At 38.5% G+C, this 22,618-nt stretch overlaps 1 protein-coding gene across 4 annotated transcripts in view; it reads left to right on the top strand.

The window, feature by feature from the left end:
- LOC148063275 (disks large-associated protein 1-like) overlaps positions 1 to 22,618 on the top strand; it is a 41,527-nt gene that overhangs the window by 14,251 nt on the left and 4,658 nt on the right. Inside the window, exons 2-15 of one of the 4 annotated variants that reach the window (XM_087810745.1) lie at positions 1,500 to 2,996; positions 9,079 to 9,293; positions 10,375 to 10,570; positions 12,529 to 12,811; positions 15,638 to 15,762; positions 16,132 to 16,257; positions 17,580 to 17,738; positions 17,822 to 17,904; positions 19,339 to 19,384; positions 19,775 to 20,056; positions 20,314 to 20,446; positions 20,544 to 20,641; positions 20,741 to 20,893; positions 22,005 to 22,124. In XM_087810745.1, coding sequence (XP_087666871.1) covers positions 1,617 to 2,996; positions 9,079 to 9,293; positions 10,375 to 10,570; positions 12,529 to 12,811; positions 15,638 to 15,762; positions 16,132 to 16,257; positions 17,580 to 17,738; positions 17,822 to 17,904; positions 19,339 to 19,384; positions 19,775 to 20,056; positions 20,314 to 20,446; positions 20,544 to 20,641; positions 20,741 to 20,893; positions 22,005 to 22,007 — 3,282 coding nt within the window. In that variant the 5' untranslated portion in view covers positions 1,500 to 1,616 and the 3' untranslated portion in view covers positions 22,008 to 22,124. Of the gene's footprint in view, positions 1 to 1,499; positions 2,997 to 9,078; positions 9,294 to 10,374; positions 10,571 to 12,528; positions 12,812 to 15,637; positions 15,763 to 16,131; positions 16,258 to 17,579; positions 17,739 to 17,821; positions 17,905 to 19,338; positions 19,385 to 19,774; positions 20,057 to 20,313; positions 20,447 to 20,543; positions 20,642 to 20,740; positions 20,894 to 22,004; positions 22,125 to 22,618 lie in introns of those variants that run through there. The other 3 variants (XM_087810744.1, XM_087810743.1, XM_087810742.1) reach the window with 3 other exon arrangements.

Raw genomic sequence — 22,618 nt, 5'->3', positions numbered from 1 at the left:
GTTTCCTGAAGCGCTTCATCGCTAAAGAGAACGCTTTGACACAAATAGCCCCTGAATTCATCATCTTCTTTCATTTATCCGGAGCCAGTGCGGCAGCATTAGCAAGGAGGCACAGACTTACCCAATCACATTGTCAAGGTGTTCCCAGATGAGAGACATAGTCACTCCAGCATGTCTAAGCTCTCAATAAGGTTTCTTACCAGTGGAACATGCCCGTAACACCTTATCAGGGAGGTGTCCAGGAGGTATCCTAATCAGATGCCTAAGCCACCTCAAAAGACTCCACTGACTTCAAGATAGTACTATACATTTTTTTTAATGACTTACGAGTCTTGTTTTACTTAGGTGAAAAAGGCTCATTGACAATAATATTTTGCATAGCTTTGGTTGACGAAGAAGCTCTGTTTTCAGTGACGAAGAAGCTCTTCCTGTGACGAAGGACAATCTAGCCGGACCCAATTGTGTTTAGTGGCTGAAGATCCAGATGTCTTGAACTATAAGGTTATCAATAAACAAAATAAAGAAAATCACTGGAACATTCAATGCAATGCTGTTGGTTGATTTGATACCATGAGCTGTGTTGTTCTCAGTATTATCTTGATCTTTAAAGTATGTACTTTTTTGAGTATTGTTTTGATTGTTTAAGCGCTTTGTGACCCTGGTCTCGAAAAGCGCTATATAAGTAAATATTTCTTACTTACTTACTTACTTAAAGCTTTTGTAGTAGAAAGCTGTTTTATGGTTACAGCAACAGAGGAGACACACCTAAAATACAATTACATAGAAAACATAGTACGTCACATTACCATTCCTATTGGTAAACGCCATTATTTTCTCATCCTGAAAAAACTTCCAGAAAAGGATAAATATTCTAACAAAATACCTTGAAGCATACAGACCATTTTCATTTTTTTTGTACATAAAAAATACTGTCTTTTGGTCTGTTTCTCAACCAATCCAAGTTTATTGAGGCAACATTAGCTCTACTTAATTAAAAAATGTGCCTTCCGTTGTCGTAGAGAGTGATGATGGAATGATTCTTGATTCTGTCCTTGTAGTGAGCTTGTTAGCTTGAATTGCTTAGATTCAATTGAAGGTTTTTCAGTTAATCTCCAGGGAAGCAATTCAACCTTGAGCCGACAATGCAAAGGTTTCCATGGTTGTACATATTTGCTACCATCTAGGTCGGGCTCTCAAAGCAAAGGGTTGCATATTTTAACCACTATAACTCACACCCGTGGTGCTTTCATTCTCCAAAAATGTCATGCCTTCAAATGTTTTTTACAATGGAATTTACTCTTTGGTAGGAGCTCTTGCTTGGAGGAATTTGCATTACGCAGGAATATCCGGGACACTTGTTGACACTAATTGCATTTGTCTTTTCATCCACAGGAAACACTGATGGATACACCCATTAATGTTGTTCAAATGGTGTATTTGAAATGAAGTTTAGCAAATTTACGGTTTCTGATGATTTGTCTTTTTCCTTTATCTTCCAGACCGTCAACCTCTCCTCCAAGGGAAGGCTGTCTGCAGCTTTCCATGATCAAGAGCTAGACTGTGACTGATTCCATCCACATTATTGATCTCTCCATGCACACATTCTCTCCACTGACATGATGAAGGGCCTTTCTAGTAGTCGTAGTCACCATCATGTGGTCTCCTATGAGTCATCATATGATCCATTTGGTCATCATGTTGACCGCAAGCCATATTTAATGAGTCAGTCAGACATCCCTGTTCCAATTGCTATGCCACATCAAGCTGAGCTGTCCTACTGCAATGCTCCGTATTCTGCATACCCACCGGACAGCAACAGCATGGTCCCATATGGAACTTTCCCAAGGCGGTGCCATTCCACTTCCTCCTCTCACCATCCTGAGGTAAAGGATGAGTGTATGGCCATGGTACCATATGTAGGAGGAGATGGTGGTGGAGGCTACGGAGTTAAACCTATATCCCAGGTATCAGCAAATTTTGCAGACTCGTTTGAGCGTCAGTCATCGTTCTCAAGAGATGGTTACCATACCTTGCAGTACAAACGAGGAGTGCTGGCCCATAGCAGCGGTATTGGGGGGAATAATAACGTTGATAGCCCTGGGAGGATACGACACTTAGTCCACTCAGTGCAAAAACTTTTCACCAAGTCACATTCCTTAGAGGGGCCACACCACGTCCAGTCTAATAAGGGACCCAACATTGGAAGCGTAAATGGTGGTGTTGGTGGTGCAGGCGGTGGCTCCCGGGCCAGCCCAGAGGGTGACACTTCAGGAGTACGACACAGAAAGCGCAGCAAGAGTCGTGAGCGCTGTCGGTCAGCAGAGCCGAAACATCGAAGCTACCACCACCACCATCATCACCAGCTCCATGGTACGGCATCTGCTCCAGGATCTGGATACTGGAGCTCAGATGACAACTTGGAAAGAGAGCTGTGTCTCTATCATCCTCACCACCAACCCCCACCCTCACCCACCCCTTCTATCTCCCCTTCGCCAATCGCAATGACTATGGGCAGGTACCCAGTCAACGCCCATGAAAAGTTCCCACAGAATCCACATACTCATCTGTCCGCCTCGCAGTCCCAACAGTACTTTATAATGGACCCTTACAACACAATCAATGAGCACACACACACTCGTGCACACCACGGACAATCACACCACCATCCTGCACTCAAAGCCTGCCGGAGCAACTCGGATATAAAGTACCAACCATCGTCGAGCTGTTTGCCAGTTAGTGGCAACAACAATAACATTGGAGGAGGTGTCGGTGGAGGAAGTGTCTCCTTGCTGCCACTCAGTCTTATGGACGGACCCATGGTGAAGAAAGGGGCTTGGTCGTCAACTCTAACGGTGAGCAGGGCAAGAGAGATCAACACCACCAACAGCAGCCAAAACCAGCTGCAAGCCTGCGCAGGATCCGGTAATCTAAACCTAGATAGAGCTCTAGTCAAAGCTAAGGGCAGTCAGCAGGAGAGCTCATGCCATTTCTTGCAGGTAAATACTTCCTCCTTGATGGCCACTAGTCCCTCCCACATGCCCTTTGTTGACTTGCTCTCATCACCAATGTTTCCTCTAAGACAGTGAAGTTTAAACAGAGACTCAGTGCTGTAAAAACAAGCATTGCATTTTTAACCAAGAGTATAGTTTTTTTCTGAATTTAAGGGGGAGCTTAAAGAAACCTTAATAGATGCTGCTTCCAAATACTCGAAAAAAGATGTATTCAACAACAAAATATTTTGTATCCCATTTAATCTGAACCTTTAATTTTTCTTTTGGGCAATTTGGGTGGAGGGTACAAGAGCAACCTCTTGGTTCAAATCCCGTTTCTCTTCTGTTTATATGCCGATTTCTATATCTTATCTATGTTCCCCCCCTTTTTTTTTTAACATCAATCAAAGTATCTGGCTTCAAACTGACTCACAATAGTTAATTATTTCCAGGTTTAATAAATCAGGATACACATTTTAAATGTAATAATTATAATTTTTGTCTTTCTATACGGCTCACAACAGGAGGCAGATAAAAAATATTCTCAACCTAATCAATCATTTTGTCAAAACTTTAAACACTGTAAAAACAAGAAATACTTATTTAAAGATAGCATTGAAGACAATGAAAAATAACTTTACTACTATTTCAAATGGATCCTACTTTAAATTTCCTTACTTAAATGAACTCCATTACTTTAAACAATTTCCCAAAGAAGACCTCCTGAGGGATCAATAAAGTTCTACCTAACCTAACCTAACCTACTTCTCTTTAGATACCACTACAAGGTGGTCTTGGGGTCAACATTCGTGGAAAAACAGTCCAAGTTAAGCAAGATTAGCAATATAACCCAAAATGTGATGGCAAGTGACCACCAGGCCTTTTTAATCCCGGATATTCACATTAATTTACCAGACTATGTGCTAATACGTTTATTTCCTTCTATTAACAAGAAAATGTGGGTCAATATGTCAAAAAGTTAATTGTAGCATAGTATCTCCACAGTCTTAAAGGAAACGTTGTCATTCAAATGCCCCAGTGCCCCCCACTTCTCACCTTCCCCAATGCTCCTTATCCTCCCCTTCGGCCCCTCATCCACTCACCAACTCACTTCCATGCTCCTTCTTCTCCTCACCCCCCTCCCTTCCACCCACCTGCACCCGTTTTTATCCCCCTTTGGTTGGGATTGCCTCCCCCTGCCCTGCATTTCCCCCTCCTCCTTTTGATTTGAGATTGAAGAAAGAAGTAAGTGCAGACTCGCTAGCAGCCTTACTCTCTGTCAGCTGTTAACAACATCAAATCATGAGTGGTGACCGTCAGTGTGTACCTTGATGTTTGTCACAAGATCGTAACTGTTGCTAAATGATTGTAAGAATTTTGAGTAAGTATTGCTGACTTTGTTTACAAACACACACAAATGCTTCCATGTATTGTGGGAGGTGGAAAAATGGAACAAATGTATTATATTTTTCACCATTTTACTATGTAATAAATGCTATCTCAAGGTCAGGGTAAGACAATATAGCCAAAGATTGAAAAAACAACTGTATGAGCAGCAAAGGTTAGTTGGTTACAAATAGCACCATGCTTTCAAAATAATGGCTAATAATGGGGAAACACATTAAACAGTAATTCAATAAAAAACAAAAGTTTACATTTGGAGGATAGTGCGACACAGTTAGAGGCTGTCGCACATCTACTTCTTGTAGGTCCTAACCGTAAACTTAGCAAAAGCCATAGGGTGTGTGGCCGCAGATGGGCTACAACCAAACATTTCAACAACAAAACGGTGACACTCTATTGCTCTGAGCTTGCTGGCGACCGGCAGAACAAAAGAGGGTAGCCTGTATGGATGCCTGAAGTCATCCCTCACCAAAACAAAGTGTGCACTTTCATTCTTCTGGCTCATGATGATGGTAACAAGAGCTACACTAGGGAGCTACACTACAACAACACATCAAATAGGACCTGATCCAGCAGCTAAATGGATGGTCCCATTAGTGAGCCTAGCACAGGAACAGACAGGAAGACCACGCAGGTGGCCAAAGCGTTGGGGCTCCACCAAAAAATACCACGTGACCTGTTGTTAGCTAAAAATAAAAAGAGTAAAAAATCAGTTAATAAGGGAAAAAGGGCACACACATCTATAGAGGGAGGGTCTTAGTGCAACCAGAGCATTAAGATAAACTCATGAAAAGGGGTGTATTTGTATTGTGTACCAGTAAATTGCAACATCTTAACTGGGTATTCAAAGCTCCTCAAACTCATATATCAATATCAATAGATAATATCAATAAACAACAGTAGCAGCCACTAAAGTAAAAGAGGAGCAAGTCTATAAGTCGCTCTTACACACACAAATTAAATTAAATTCTGGACTAAAACTGACCAAGAAGTCTTACACTTTACAAACACAGCAGTGATCTTAATGAGCATAAGCTCCACGAGCATCATTGTCGTTCACAAGCGCATGACATTGCCTCATACAGGCCAGGCATGTGCACTACATAGTTTTCTATCTCTTAGTGTTGAAACTTTACTGAAGAAAATCTTGCAGTTTTTTGAACGTATAAAATTCCGGATGTTGTCAAAATCAATAACGTCTGATCAAGAATCGGTATTTGTTTTTAATTGATAATCAATTGGAACCTCGATCAGGTCCTCAATAATCATCATTGATAATAACCAACCCAGCCATTTATAGAGCAAGTAATGGTTACGGTTTAGCACAGGCAACAAACTATTATGTCAACACAAACTATATAAAGTAATTTATCACTGTTTGATTTTGCCATATTTTTTTTACAGCACAAATAAAAACTCTGATTGTTCCAACACTTTATATTTTAGTGCCTCTGTTACCATGGAGTTGCTGAAACTGTTAATCAGCGGATCACAAGGGGAAAAGAGGCGATTGAAGAATCACCTTATTTTAGAACCAACATTTTAGTTGTCATGGCTTCCAAAGAAACAAGTTCATTTCGAAACGGAGTGTATTATCCTTCTCTTTGAATAACTCACATTACAGCCAGGTCACATTACACCAAGCACAGGAAGTGTTTTGCATCACCACTAGTGCTAATATATGATCACAAAAAATGTGTTTGGTTGAAAATGTGTTATCAATATAGTTTGTTTTGCACTATAAGTGAGACAGAAAAGATTACAATTGCCAGCGACTAATCATTGACACTATTGACTCTAATATAAAGAGATAAAGAGGAGCCTCTAACACCTTTACCAACAACCACCTTTTCTATTTTGTTTTATTCCGCCCTTAACAGATGCAAATTCAATATCAATATCCATGAAGATATTCAGTCTTCTACCTTCTTTTCAATACTACAGGGATATATAAAAAATACTGAACCGTTTACTATTTCTAATAATATCAATAAAATAACTGCTTGTAAATATATATAAAAATAATAAGGATAATAATAATTAACTAGATTAAGAAGGAAAACGAGACAATCATACAAATCAATGCTAAATAAATAACCCAAATATAAGTTATGAAACAATAACACTATATTAATGAGGTCTTATTTTTAAACATTAAATTACAAAATGTACTTCAATAAAAAAAATCTTAACTGAATTAGTAAACCAGGATGATATTTTAGTGGCTGGAAATGGCTAAAAACATTTATTTGGCAGCAGACCAAGCGTTGCTAGGTAATCGCTTTAGTTTGTTTTCCTCTTAATTCTATTAAAAGAATTCCAGAATTTAAAAATATGTCCCCACTAGCATTTTAACTTTTTTTTTAAAGTCTGTTATTCTCCTAAAAAGTCCTACAAAAAAGTACAAAAAAAAATACCTCTGAAGTCAAGTGCTTTCTGCATATCCTCACATCAATTTTATTTCCTGTAAATAATTTCATATATTTAATGACGTCTTTATGACCACTTGTGAAGCCCAAATAAGAAGGAATGCCTCGGCATCAAATATATTTTTGGAGACTATCCAGGTCGGCAACTCCAACGCATTGCTAACGTCTAAGTGCTGCCTTCAGAGAACCCGGAGAAACCGTTGTCAAGGAAACCATCCTGTGGCTTTGTATGAGATACTAACAACACACCATCTATGGTTTTAAAAAGATAGGGTAAATGAAGTATCAATTAAAAAAGTCAATCTGATGAAGTGTGAGTTGTTGAGAGAGCATGTAGAAGATGCAGGAAAAGGTTTCTTATCTGCTTCATGGCATTCTCATGAGCTGAAGTGGAAGTGAGAGGCTTGTGTGTGGGCGAGCAGTGCTGCACATGTACTGAAGCTGGTCCTTTCTAGATTCTCTTTTTATAGCCCAACAGCTCATTTGTGTGTCTTTGACGTCACATTGACATAAAGACCCTCACACTCACAGTTCTGTTTTCCAGCCACATCCCTCGGTGTGAATCATTCATATACTGTTGTTATATATCAGCATCTCTGAGATTCTCCTGCTGTCTTTATCATAGTGTAGTTAAATTCTCACTCTAGACGAGCATCAGTGATGTAGTGACACCTTGCATTGTTTGACTCTAAACTGTTCATAATTACATTAAAAGTGGTGTTATACGCTCTGTATTACTAGTACGTGTTTATAGTGTTGACGTGCATGGCTGCGTCATTTTGAGAGAAGAGGGTAGGGTCTGCATTTTTGCCAGGGATCGTTTTCTTTTTTTCTACTAAAACAGATTTGAATTCTTATTGCCTCACACATTTAGGTAGGTGTAGTAACATCAATTTAATTAATTATTTAATAAATCAATCTTAGTAATGCCAAAAGTGACTGATCAAATTAAAATCTTTTAGCTCTCCAATGCAATAGGCAAGACAAAGACAGCCATCCATTGGTTAAATGTTTAACTAGTAGAGATTTCTCCGGATCTACACAATCATTGTTTTCTAGGACGGTCTAGTGTTTATAAAGTTATAAATGTGTTTATATTCATGGAATACAATGCCAGAGTCAAAGTGAAACTTACTTATGTGTGCAGCTTTATCACCCTACAATCTCTTGGTGTAAGTTGCCTCAGTGTTATGGCACGGCTGTAAACTGCAATTAGATTTAGTGTGAGTTTGAAGTTCAGTCGAGTGGGCTCCCCAGCTGTAAGGGGTAAACCCCTCCCTGTTTCATAGACCGTTAGGGTGGCTTGGTGTTACTAATGACCGACTGGCTATTTTCACATGTTACCCATCAGTTGCTCCTCAGCCATGGCTCCAAAATAGCCAGAACAGCAATGAACCATGTGCCTAATGTAGCACACAAATTGCTGTGTAATCGTGGCAGTTGCTTAGAGGAATATAAAAGACAAAGAAGAATGTTAGGTTGAAAGGTTTAGGGCAAAGAACCACAAACAAGAGGGATTCAAGAATCACATGTGAGTCTCTGTCCTTAAATGTAGCGACTAGGGTCCGGAAACAAAATGTCTTAATACTCCTTTGTCATGCTGATGTAAGGGGCTTTAAAAAAAAATGATCAGCTTTGATTAGGACTCCTTTCCCGATTCCACAATTGGAAAAGTGAAAAGTGTGAAGCCCTAATCTTAAATCAGTAGCATCATATTTGTTGTCCTAAAGTGAAATATTAAATAAATAGTTTATTACATAGAAAATTATATATATATATGTTTATATTAAAACATGCTGGTAATTGATATAAGAGCCTGTTAAGAAAGAAAAAACATCTAACTCAAAAATGCATGGACAGTTTTATTTAATTTTCTCCAGTCATTTCATTTCTTTACACAGTAGCTAAGAGTGAATTATTGTCCATCACCAGATGTTTATTCTTACTGGTGTTAGAGGTTAAGTTGATTTTGTTTGGTTCATGTCAAAAAGTAATCTCCAAGAAACAATTTACTTGCATCTTTACACCCACTTCAATACACCAACAGTCAAAATTGTGGCTTAATTCATTGGGGAAAATTGAAGTTTACTGGCTCCAAAACAACATGTATTCCCCTTATCAACCTTAGGGTAATAAATGTAGTAAAAGAAGTTGTGAATGAAAAGGACGAGATCTTTCAGAAGACTTTTCCGGGTGATTATTTACCTTCAAATTTTTGTGACATGATCTCTTTATCCTCCCTGTGTGATAACCAGGTACCTCAGGATGAGTGGAGCGGCTTCTCTCCTCTGGGTAAAGAGGATGACATCCCGTGTCGGAGGATGCGGAGTGGCAGTTACGTCAAAGCCATGGCTGAAGATGACAGCGGTGACTCTGATGGAAGTCCAAAACCCTCCCCCAAAATGCAAGCTAGAAGGGCCAGCTACCTTAAAGCGACACAGCCATCACTTACTGAGATGACAACACTACAGTGAGGCCTTGTTGTTTCCCTCTGCATTTATGGTCTTATCATTCAACTTTTCCATCACATCCATTTGGTTCTGTGCCTTAATTTTGATGATTATCTGAATGTTTTACCCATATAATGATTGTCAACCAGTAGACCTGTAGTAAAGACCTATGACAGGAACAAGACCTTAAACTGTTTAGTCCACGAAAAGACAAATACTTTCCCAGATCGAGACAAATATGGTTTATTTGTTAGTGTAATAGAATGTATCATAGCCGTTCCTATATGCTACTAGCAGTAGGAACGGCTGTACCTGGCATTGCCCGGGGATTTGTATAAGATACATCAACATGAAGCTGATGATGGCTAAAAGAAGTCCAAATACGTCGCAGGGCTTGCAACTTTAAAAAGGCTGTAACTTGCTTAATATGTGAGCTTCAGAGAATATTGAGATTGAGAAAAAGAAGCATATTCACGCTATTGTTAATAATAAGTGTGTTGTAAACGTGCAACCGTTTTTGCACTTTGCGGAAAAATAAGGTAAAAACCAAAAATACAGGCTTAGTTTAGACACAGAGCAAGTTATGCGGGTCATTGTAAGTCAAAGAAGAGCTCTGTAGGGGACCTGTAAGAAAAGTACCAAGGCTGACCTAAGTGCTCTTTATATACTGTATATATAGATTTAAAGCAGCATAGTCATTTTACTGTGATGCAGAGAAAGTGATTTGTGATGTTTTTAAACAAATTTAACAATGTCTTTGCTATATTTTGGTCAATTTCGTTTATACATGTATTTTTCTTTTTTTTCTGTAAAACAAATTCAGTATAGTTCTTATAAGTCATTCATTGTGTTTCATATAGTCAATTATAGTGGTCTTGTCACCGTCATTGTCAAAGGCTTGTTGACAATAATATATTAATTGATATTATAAAATAAAGAAGCTAAAAAATAATCTTGGTCGAGACCAATGGCTAGAACCAAAGATCAAAACAAGACCAAGACTGTAGGGACCAACACAAGACAGAGACAATGAACAAGTGGTTCCGAGGATTTAAAACGCTACTTCTCAGTGAAACATGTTCTCTCTTTTCTGTCCATCAGAATCGCCACAGAACACTCGCCCAAGCTACAAATCAGGAGCCACAGTTACTTGCGTGCAGTGAGTGAGGTTTCAATTAATAGGAGTGTGGACACGCTGGACCCTAAAACACTCCTCGACCCCAAATCGCTGCTGTCCTCTCCTCAATACCGCTCCCGCAATGAAAGCTACATGAGGGCCATGAGCACCATAAGTCAGGTAAACCTTTGCGGCTCTTCATTGGATGTTTAAGTTTAAGAAACCTGAATTATGTTTTATTTTACGGGGTTCATGAATACCGTGTACTTTCCTTTCATTTGCACACATTCTTAAGAACTATGGAGGATGAATCATCATACCAGTCGTTTGTGGACATCTGAAAGAGGGAATGAAGGGTTTTCTTTCTATAAGTATACTAGTATAAGAGTGTACTCACAGAGCAGAGGGTGAACCCCCTTCTAGAGCAGTAACAAGGTAATTGGTTCCGCTAGAAAAGTGGCCCAGACCTTCGCTAAATAATTCAATCCCTGACACAAATAAGTTTTAGACTGAATACATAACAAAATAAGACATTTAGATTTTTTTGGTTGATATAACCTAAGAGAGGGTTAAGAAGTAATGTTTAAAAAAAAAGTGTATGCAAAAAACTAGATAAACCGCATTATGAAAAGGCATAAAAAAAACACTTCTATTGAGAATGAAAAACAAAAATAAATCATGATATCGGTGCCTTTTATTGCTTCCTGTGAAATCGTACTTTCTTGTCTCTTATTTTCCCTGATGGAGAGCAGTTCTGGGGGGTGGGGGGGCTCAGTCACCAGAGCCTGCCTTCTTAATGTTTTTTCTCGCTTGTTTTTATCATTGACGCTTTTAAAAACAGCGATAAAAGAAATTGCGCTTGAAATGAGGATTTACAATTCCTCAAGAAGTAGAGTGTGCTAATCCCTTCTGGTGTAAAGCCTCGGTGTCAGTCTCATCCCTCTTCTTTTTCCTCCAGTTGACGCTCCCCCAGCTATGTTTCCTGCTGATATTCAGGTTATTTTGTTAGGGCCCTGTACACCCCCACATTCTTAACAACATGAGCCACCAGAATCCTTCTGCAGATTGTTAGACTTTTGTTGAAAGTCAGTGGTTTACAGTGAAAAGGAAATTTACTATAACAATGTCTATTGTGGAGCTTCTGCACGACTGACCCTCAAATCAGACACAACACTTATTTTTGTTGATCCAGGAGTCCAAGGAACCACTGACCCATCCCAGAAGTGATAGTGAATGGTAGAAAAACCTTGCTCGCACATTGTTTCATCATATTCCAAATGCAAGTGTTTACTTAATAGCCTAATCTCTTCCTACGTGAGATGTGAGAGCCACTGGGTTGAGTAACGCATTATTAATGAAGAATTCAAGTAACCTCATTACTTTATGTGGTACGACACACTGTCCAGACTTAATTTTCATGATGATCCATCCCTCCTATAAACCTCCTGCTATATACCTCGCAATTAGCAGATTACAGGACTCTCATTCATAAGGTTTTGGCTCCGAACTCTGCATCCACCATGTAACACATGACGGTTAATATATTATATTTTTTTTGTTTATAATTTGTATATACACGCTCTTTCTTAAAGATCAATTGACTTTCATTTTATTTAAAATCACACTACGTCTACCTCAGTTGTTTTGTTTTTAAACTTCCTCTAAAAAAAAAAAAAACAACTCTTATTATCCACTTTTCCTTGTTTAAGATTTATTTTATTTGTTTATTCGTTTATTGTTAATTACTCTTACTCACAACATCCAACCTTCCACTGTCTCATGCACTTGACGAATTTGTCTTTATCCCTCTATTACAACAATAGTTACTTTCTCTTGTATCTAGTTGCTTTTGAAATAGGAAACTAGTCACTGTAACTAAGTTAATCATTTAAAGGTACTTTCCCAACACTGTTTGATAGTGAGATCTGTAAAAACACAACGTCTTATATATAGGTAACAATCTTGGTGTTATTAAAATGCATACTTCCCTCTTTCAAAAATATCAGTATTTACCCCAATAGTTCCAATATATTAGGGAATTTTAAGTGTCCTTAAAGATCATGTTTCATACAATTTCTCTCTGCTCCTCTGCTTCGATCTTTACCTGCTTCTTTCCCCCTTTTCCTGATCTCTTGTAGCTCAGTGAGGTTGATCTGAACGGGCAGATCGAGCAGGTCTGTGAGCAGGTCTACAGTCAGCTCAAGTCACAGGCCATGGAGGCCGCGATGGAAAGTATGGAAAAAGTGGACACCCTTCCCATGCCGGGCTGTTTTAGGATGAGAAGCCATAGCTACGTGAGGGCCATCGACCAGGGCTGTTCCGGAGACGAGGAAGGAGAAGGAGGGAGGCCGCTGCTCTTGCTGCCGTCTTCCCCGCCTCGCACCTCGGCCACAACTGTGAGGACCATCCAGAGCAGCACAGGTAAACCACAGTTACCATGTTTGACATCTTGAAAGAGACTTTCAATTATCATTATTTTGATTATTCATTGTAAAAAAAAATTACGAGCATGTAATAAACATCCTTATACTAGATTGATTAAATTGGTTTAGTAATATATTGAACATAATTGCTGTAGCTGTGCAAAAAATAAAATAAAAAAAACAAACAAGGATATTGTCAGCTTTCCAGGAAAAACGACCAACAATTGTTTCTAAGGATCTTGTCAGGACAGTTTTACTTTGACTCATTCATTTTAACTCAGAGCTGTCTGGAGAAACTTGTTCTTATTTGATCACTTTGTTCGCTTGTCTTTAATTTAGTCTGACTTTTTTGAATTTGTGTTAACAGAGCCTTGGTTTCTAAAGAGCTCAAGCTCACAAGGGAATTGAGATTCTTTTCCTTTTTTCCACATGATATCTGTAGCTTAAGTGTAGAAAATATCATTTTCTGATTCTTCATGACTCATGTCAAGGCTACACTTCTGGGGGATAGGCATTAGTGTGCTCAGTGTAATGTGATTATTTTCAGCAGCAGTACTGTAGAAGAACCTTTGTACATTGAATCAACAGTGTCATGGGTCAGATCCGAGGCCACAGGGTTATCTGGAGAATGGCTACTTGCTGTGAAGGGTTTTCTTTATTTCCAAGGAGCTGACCCACATTCCCTGCTCCTCTGGAGACTTGCGTATCGTTACCCAAGTGGTTATGCACAGAAGACCACACTTGGAGTTGTCGCAAACATCCACAGGCGAACATGAAGTAAATTACATTCACTTGTGACAATTCAGTCGCCCAGTTGAGTGGACTGTGTTTCCAGACGACTGGATATTGTTAACTGAGCTCCAATGCCTCGTGAACCAGGTCATGCATTGAAGATCAGCGTCAGTCGTGGTTGCAGTTGCTAGACTATTTGTTCACAATAGACACAACAATTTCAGGGATTGGATTTGAATAAACTTGAATTTGAGCCTCTTTGTTTTCTTTAGATAATGGCTGTTTATTCAAGCAGTAACTCTTGCATCATGCATCCTGTGACTCACAGACAGAAAAGAAAACATGGAATTGTTAAGTATTCCATGTTATGACAATGTACTGCCATTTTTATTATTATTATTTTCTAGTATAGTATAGGAAGTAAAGGTATAATAGTACCTTTAATACTATATAGATATAATACATATATACAATATAGTGCCTTTTACATACAGAAAAGCAAACAATTAAAGATAACTTGAGATTTATATTTGTGAAAAAAAAACACAATTTTAGTTTGATGAACAAGTTGGTCCGTGAGACATTTTTCACCGGGCCGCACAAAAAAATAAAAGAAAAGTTATTTTTTTTTATTATTACTGCCTAAAGGGTGTTTCATTTAGAACAAATTACCACATTCTCTCTTAAATAACATTAGAATTGGTATCTTGACTATTACAAATGGGTAAAACATAAACTCCAGAAAAAAATAATTCTGTTTCCTAGTCCTCATTCCAACTTTACATTGGCACAAAGTCTATAAGACACACATCTACAGCACACCATCGTCAGCATACAAACAAATACACATATATGCAAATACAGAATCTTGTTGTAACCAGTCCAGAGCTCTTGTTGATTCAGTGTTATGGTTCAATTAATGCACTTAATTGTAGTTTTTTTCTGGTCATTATATTTTATTTCTACTTTTTTCTATCTGAAAGTCGATCGGTGAATATGAACCTGACATTTAAACGGTCCGTGGTATTAAAAAGGGTTGTGTACCCCCGGTCTAACCAACCAAAATACACGTCTAGTAAATAGTGAAACATGAAACAGTGTCATCATTTTCAGAGCTCAGTAGATGGCGTTCATTGCTCAAAAATGATGGCATGGTCTTATTAAGATAGTTGCTTAGAGCCCAATATTATCAGCCAATAGGACATCTAGTAGACTCTGAAATTGAGGCCAATGCTTCATTAAGCTTCATCAACACCACATTGCAAAAAGTGAATCAATGGAATAGATCAGTTAGTCCAAACACTCTTAATTGATCCAAGAATTAATTTCTCTGAAGCAGATTTATGTTTTTTTGTCAATGTATTTATTCCTCACCACTACACAAAATACTAATGTAATTTGGGTTGCTCAAAACTGGTCCCAGAAAAGAACACAAGCTATAAATGTTTGTACACATGGACTTGCTTATACATCAGAAATAAAAGTACAGGCTGACCTGACCTTGTCCAGAAGCATTCTGCTGACACACCATAATCCTGACAAGTCACGTCCGTGTCGACGTAAAGAGACTGCAGAATGTTTGTAGATTCAATCTTCATATGGTTCTGTATCAGTTTGACCCATCAAAGGATGAACATTAGTAACTGGTACCGTGAGTCAGTGAAATTTAAAACAAAACCAATTAGAAAAATTTGGTCAAATTAAATGAGCAAAGTGAAAACCAAACGATGTGTTCTTGGACCGTTGGTTTTATTTCACCAGCCATTCCTCAGCTGCCAAACAAGACAAATTTCTTTTTTTTTCCACTTCCTCTTAGTCGGAAATTTCTAAATTTTTTTGTATTCTGGAGGTGATGTAAGACGATTAAGTCACCTCCATAATTTCAATTTAAATGTCATTTACAAGAGCATATTTTGATAAATAAGCTTCATATAGGATTTTTTTTATTGGTCTTATTTTCCAAATACTTTACATGGCTTTTGGAGTTGCAAAAAGAGAGTCTCAGTTCAGTTTTCTCACTCAGAAAAACAATTTTTTTTACGTGCTAGTAATCTGTTTTTTTTCTTACACATTTCTTTCTTTTACGGTCCAGTCTCCTCCTGTATAACTACCTACAAGAAAACTCCTCCTCCAGTTCCCCCACGGACTTCCACCTGCTCTTCAAGTGCCAAACCATACATTTCTATCACGGCACAGAGTAGCACAGAGTCTGCTCAGGTACGACAAAAATGAAGACGAAAAGACAACCCTTTTTGGATTTCCTTTTTGCCTATTATTTAACAACCAATATATCACATCATTACTTAACAAAGGTAGTTAGAACAAGCATCTTACTACCTTTTTAAAATATAATTAGCATCACAAACTAAACATATAAGACAATACATGCATCTCTATGTTGTGTTTACAACACTGGCAATAAAAGTATCTGATTCTGATTCTGATTTTAATGTAGATCTGACGTAAATCTGACTCATTAATTTAAGCTCATATTCTGATTTATTTTTACAGTTTATTTTTAACAAAATAACAATGTCGTGCATATATTTAATCTATATAATTGACATATTTTTGAATGACATGCAGGATGCCTACATGGAGGAGGACGGACAGAGGGGTGACGCAACCATCCAATCAGGGCTCAGTAACTCAACCGAAAGCATTGACAGCATGAAGGCCTTGACTGCTGCAATAGAAGCTGCAAATGCACAGGTTAGTGTTGACGTTTTGGAATATTTTGTCAACAACTGCTGATTTTTTTAATGTTCTTATTACCTGCAGTTTTGCATGATGAGGATATTTTGTGTCTGTTTTTTTTTTCATAGTGTAAAGTTTTCATATAAAATGTAAATTAAATTTGTCTTTGAAGTTTGCCATTCCGTACTATTAGCTTAAATAGCCGCATTCTATCATTGTATTTGAAGCTTTGAGCCAACAGCCAAATATGCCTTAAATAGACAAAAAGTTCTCACATATAATAGAAACTAATCCTTGAAAGTGGTCATGGCGTGTTTCAGAAATATTTCTTCTTGTCTATGCGTAAAATAGATAAAATCACTCAGAGAAATCACAAGAAAAAGCTCTTTATTCCAGGTTTGGTTTCTGTTTTATCCACGTCACGTCGCCTTTATGAACATAAAGTTTACAAGGTACATTTTCAGAATAAAACACTGTTAAACCAAGTCTAAATTGCTTTTAACTATTTATCATAAGCATTCCTTCATGACCTGTGTGCATCCCTCCATGAAGAGAGTCTTGCTTCACTTCGAGGACACAAGCGTCATGTTGGAGGTACAGAGTCTGTAATTTTTGTTCTATTCTTGGGCTGAACTGGAGAAAAAAAAGGTAGGAGGTAATGCATGTTGGGCCATCGCACATTGATTCAAACATTTTAAATCCGTGTAGATTCTCATTCATCTAGATAATGTTTATACAAGTGTTTCTGAAGCGAGGCAAGTGGACTTTGTATAGTTCTAAGACGTTTAATCCGATGAGCTTCTTCGGATTTTGACCCACTTGGTTTGCCCAGCAAGCTTCTAAATGCCAAATCAGCTGTTTTTATTGACACTTGACTGATCCAATAAAATATTTTAGCACACTGACTGAATGGACAGACCTTATCACAAAGATAAAAGCTGATTGGTTAATTTTCTAACTAGTGGATTTCTTGTCCAATCAGCTCAACCTTCACACAGGAATGTCTATAAAGTTGTACTTATATTAACTGAATTAATCGCCAAAGTCAGAGTATAACGGAAACAAATGCCAGATTTCACAAGAGTAATGATTGATTGATTGATATTGATTGTTATTGATCGGGGTCACTGCAATGCGAGTGGCATTTTTCTTACTCTGCTTTTGTAGTGAGTCGGGGTACGCTGTGAGAGAGGGCAAGTCAAGCTACTGTATTTTGTTGTGAATGCAAACCAGCACCTCTTATCCTATGAATAAAACATGACAATCGGTGAGGCTTTTTCGCCTCTGCACCCACCAGTTACCACTGTATACTACGGTAAGCCCTGTGTATGTTGCAGGTCCATGGACCTGCCAGTCAACATGTAAATAACAGCACTATGACGATGAACACTCCAATCCCCACCATCGTGAACAGAGGGCTTGTTCTTGACGACCATCACGTCGACTACAGAAATGAAGTGCACAGGAAGGGGAAATGTCTCTCTATAGGAATCCAGGTACCGTTGAGTCACACAGAATCCAGCTGCAAAAGTAAATTCAGATGATTTTTCCCAAAACAAATATAACAACATATTTGTAGGTGGATCGGCCAGAGGAAGGACCAGATACTGACGACCCATCAAAGTTTGCATCTGTCGGGGTGCAAGTTGAAGATCACAGAAGGTAAAAAGCTTCCACTTTCGTACTCCGTTGTAATTATGTGGCATAATTAATCACATAAAGGGAAAAAATATTTCAACAATTTGTGTCACAGGCCAAACAAAATGTATACTTACCAAACTGTCAAACATTTAGTATGCCTCTGATTTCGTTGTCTTTTCATTTTTGCAAGCTGCATTTATCGTAGTGTTTGGTATCGTTATCTGCCTCATGCGTCATACCATCTTAATAGAGGTTGGCAAATACCAAACAAAACTTGGTCGCTCTTTAGAAGTCATCTTCTCCTAGTTTCTAGATTATTTCCAGAAAGGCCTGCCTGCCTCCTCTTCGTTTAGATTCTATATGTGTGTGCCACAATCCCACTGTTCTTTGGGCTTCCTATGCAGGATGTCCTCCCTCCATCCTATAAGATGGCTCTCCATTCTTGCATCTTTTTTTTGTTATCATCCCGTGCTTTCTCTATCTCAGTGGTGATGATTGATAGTATCTATTCAATGACTCTTACACTCCGAAAAAATTAAAGTAAATGATTTTTTGATCAACGATTGTTTTGTGCAAGTTTATTCATTTAAAAAACAAAACTTTAAAAGCAATTGGAAGAAAACTATTTACTGAACCATTAGCTTTTTAATAACATTTTAAGTACTTGCAGTGAGGTTCATGAATGAAGTCAATTATAAGAAGTGGAAAATGGCATATTATTTAATTATTCATACAACAACATGCAACTCATAAAGGTTAATAACAAACCATCATCATTCTCTTATAACGAGTCATTGTCACAATAATGTCTAAATAAACTGTTTCTTGTATCTTCAAATCACTTATAAAGTTGTATTTTAGAAAGAATTCATTTTTTACAAAACGGTCGCCAAACGCTATAAAACAACGTTTTACTTTAAATTAAAACATCTTCAGTTTGTCAATACTGTCATGAAATCTGCACTGTGATCGACTGTCTCTGCCTTGTTGCTTTTCGGAGTAGAGAGGCCAGTGCGCATGCCTGAGGGCGCCAGTGCGCATGCTCGTGTGAATATGCCCCCCCGCTTCCCCACTCAAAAATGGTGCGTTTTCAACTTCTCACTTGTGATATCCTTTGTGTGATTTCCAAACGTTGACAGCACGCTGTCGTTATTTCTTCACAGAATCTTTGTCAGACGTCTGTGAGTCATGATCCATTACGGTCGTTCCCTAGTCTGAGTACTGAGCATGATTCACTTCCTGCTGTCCTCACGTTATTCCTCGCACTGGTCTCTCAGTCGAACACTTGGAGTTGTTAATTTATTAAAGCAGGAAGCACATCTTTTTTTATGTACGTGAATGCGATTCTTGGTGGAAAAAGGCAATTAGACAATTTTGTTATGACTGTAAATGATATGAGTAAAAGGAAAGCTTAGTTCTAAGGTGTAACAGTAACTGTTCTTTTTTCTATTCTAGGTATAATAGGTTCCAGCGCTCAAACAGTGTGACAGCAGCTGTGCAGGTAAGATTTTACTACATTACAAGTATCCATGTGTGGCAGTGTGATCGTCAGTGTGTAACACACTTACAGTGTACTTGTTAAAGTAACACACAAGTCGCAAGTCTCTTTAGAATTGCTCCATCAAAATTACATTAGTGGCCTGATGATGATTCGAGAAGCATCGTCCTCATTTTAAGAGCCCACTAGATGGCACTCTTGGCTTAAAAATCTTAACCTTTCGGCATTTATTTTAGGTCATTTAAATGTTCAGGCAAGTGTGCCATCTACTGGCTCTGAAGATTCTCAATGTTTCATGAAGCTTCATTGACCCTCCAACATGAAACATGGCAACCCTGTGGTTAATGGTTTACCTGTCATTTCCCCTTATATCGACAACGTCTGGACGTCTAGGCTGACCTGGACCTGCCAGACCTGCTGGACATGCCGCTTGATTCCTCGGACACTGACATAGAAGTCCTTATGTCCACCTCTCTTTCTCGCCAATACTCCCGCGATGCCGCCACCTCGACGGTGAGCATCCAGGGATCAGGAAACCACTACCACGCCTGTGCCTCAGACGAATACGAAGACGTTGGCTTCGATCCGTCAATCCTTCCTCCTCCTGATCCCTGGATAGACAGCGTCACAGACGACCCCCTGGACATCAACTTCAACAGCTCAGCTCTTCTGGAGGTATTTGCATTGAGCCTCACATGACTGAACACAGTTCTATGTAATGAATATTGTATAGCGTTGGGTACTAAATCAGTATGTGTTTTCAGTACCCGAACAGTACCATTTTTGTCAGAACTGGTGCCAGTATTGGCTGTTAACATGTTTAAAAAAAGATATTCGGGCACAAAAAAGTGTTTAAAAGAACATACAAGCAGCAACACCATTGATAATAAATATAAAGATGGACTTCATTGTAATTCTGAATTAATTTCCAGGTTGTGCAGAAGTCAGTGTGTCAGCGAGATGGCCGCTGGTTCCTGAAGCTTCTGCAGGCCGAGACCGACCGTATGGAGGGTTGGTGTCGACAGATGGATCTGGACCAACAGGAGAACATGCTGCCCGAGGAGGGTATGAGTTTTTATATAAGCATCTGCATTTACTGCTTTGAATAATCAAGTAATCATTACTTTAACATGTTCTCTGAACTGAAATATGTTGTTTGTAGTTCTCGGTAAGATGAGGAGTGCGATGGGAAGTGCTCAGTTACTGATGTCCCAGAAGTTTCAGCAATTCCGATTGTTATGTGAAGAGAATTTGGTGAGCGTAAGTTTCCATCACAATGACACAAACTGCCCAACGGCCTTTCATTGTGGTTGGGTCAGTAGCAATTGTTTGTTTTTGGCTTGCTTTTTCTTGGTATAGAACGCAAAAGCTCATCCCCGTCCTGTGGCCTCTGACTTGGCTGGGTTTTGGGACATGCTTCAGCTCTCAATTGAAAACATCAGCCTCAAATTTGACGAGTTGCACCAGCTCAGGGCCAACAACTGGAGGCCCCTGGATCCCCCAGAGAGAAAGGTACACACTGAAACACGCCATAAGCCTTTGTAGATTATCTCTTTGAGACAATACTCTTCTGGTCAGACTTACTGATGTCACTCACTTGACTGACCAATGTTTTCTTTTGAGGTGCAGAACCACAGATTCCATCAGATTTACTAAGATTTGCAAATTAAGTGTTGGCCGAAATGATGAAAACATGCCTTTTCACACACTGTAGTTTTATTGGTATAAAGGCCGGCTTGTCTAACATCTTATGGCCCTTTTCCACTAGCTCCCTTTAGCTTGTTGCGTTTCAACGAGCACGGTTCCTCGCGGAATATCTTTTTTTGGTACTTGCTCTGCTGTGGTTCCAAGTGAGCTGAGACAGTTTTACCAAAATGTGATATCGACTGCCTTCCACTGAGGATGAATTAACTGGCTCATTAAACATAAAGTACTAGTTTCCTAGTTTCAAAATAATGTACAAAATTGCAGAAAAATTCAGATAATCAAATCAAATATTTATCCTAAATAAAATTCCCAGAACACACACAATTGTATATTCATTATTGATTGGCTGATGAAGCTTCATGACAATGTTTAAGGCGTTTCTCTTTGACAATGCTTAATGAAGCTTCTTTCGACTATCACTTACTGTAAAATCATTACAGCAAACGACCAAGTGGTGCATGGATGCAATCCCTAATTTTTTTTAAATGCATTTTTTAAGGATTTGAAGTTCATGCAAACTTTGTAAATCAGACACTAAGTGTTTTCACTTTAAATCACCTGGATGTCAAAACTGTATGCGTAACTTTCCTGCATCAGTCCACATCAAAAAGGTGTGATTTTTAAGATACAATTGAATATACAATATATTTACATATACTGTATATATCTTTTATATCATCAACAGTATGTGCTGGCTAGTGAGTGTACACTCATATTTAAGTTTCATGTTTTAGATTTGTACATGAGTGCATGAAAATAACAAGTCATGCAAGAAATCAAAGGGATGTCAAATGATTTATTATTTGACACTAATGTTCTTCTACTTAAAATACTTTTTTAAGGAACTGAGGAACTCTTCTCCCTTGTTCATCATTTGCTCTCATTGTCTCTTTCTTCTGCTTCTTTGTGTCAACAGTGAAGGTGCTTGCAAACAGCCACGCATTCATCACTGCAAAGCCAAACGCGCCACAAGGCCTTTACTGCTCAGCGTACCCATTCTGCTTATCCACCTGAACATCCTCCACCTGCATTCTTTTATCCATGTACTCTTTCAATCTCCACCCTGTTACCTCAGCTGTGTGTCCGTGGCTAATACTCCATCTTAACATCTGTTGCATAATTACATGCATAATGCTGTGTGTTTTCCAGTCATTTTTTGTAAGGATTGGATTCATTCTCAGTCATGATTCATGCAGTTGAACTCTTTCGATACTATATTATATTGATGCCCGTCCTTACTAGGCTGATGAAGTTTCTTGAAACAGTCTCATCATTTTTATAGTACAGGAGGTGGCTCTCTTGACTTAAAAATGATACAAGGTTTCATTAAAATAGTTGCTCAAAACCAAAGATTATAGAGCGAATATCGCCACCTAGTGCTCTCTGAAAATGAGGATGATGCTTCATGAAGCTTCATCGACCCATCACTATACCCTAGTAGTACAATTTGCCTTCTCAACCAAACAGGAGAGTTTATGAGTTACCATGTGAACAGCAAACTTCTTTACAACAGTGAGACAACAGTTTCCA

Source organism: Callionymus lyra, chromosome 16 (assembly GCF_982586985.1).
Source record: "Callionymus lyra chromosome 16, fCalLyr1.hap1.1, whole genome shotgun sequence".
NCBI lineage: Eukaryota > Metazoa > Chordata > Actinopteri > Syngnathiformes > Callionymidae > Callionymus > Callionymus lyra.
This window is presented reverse-complemented; position numbering and strand designations above follow the sequence as displayed.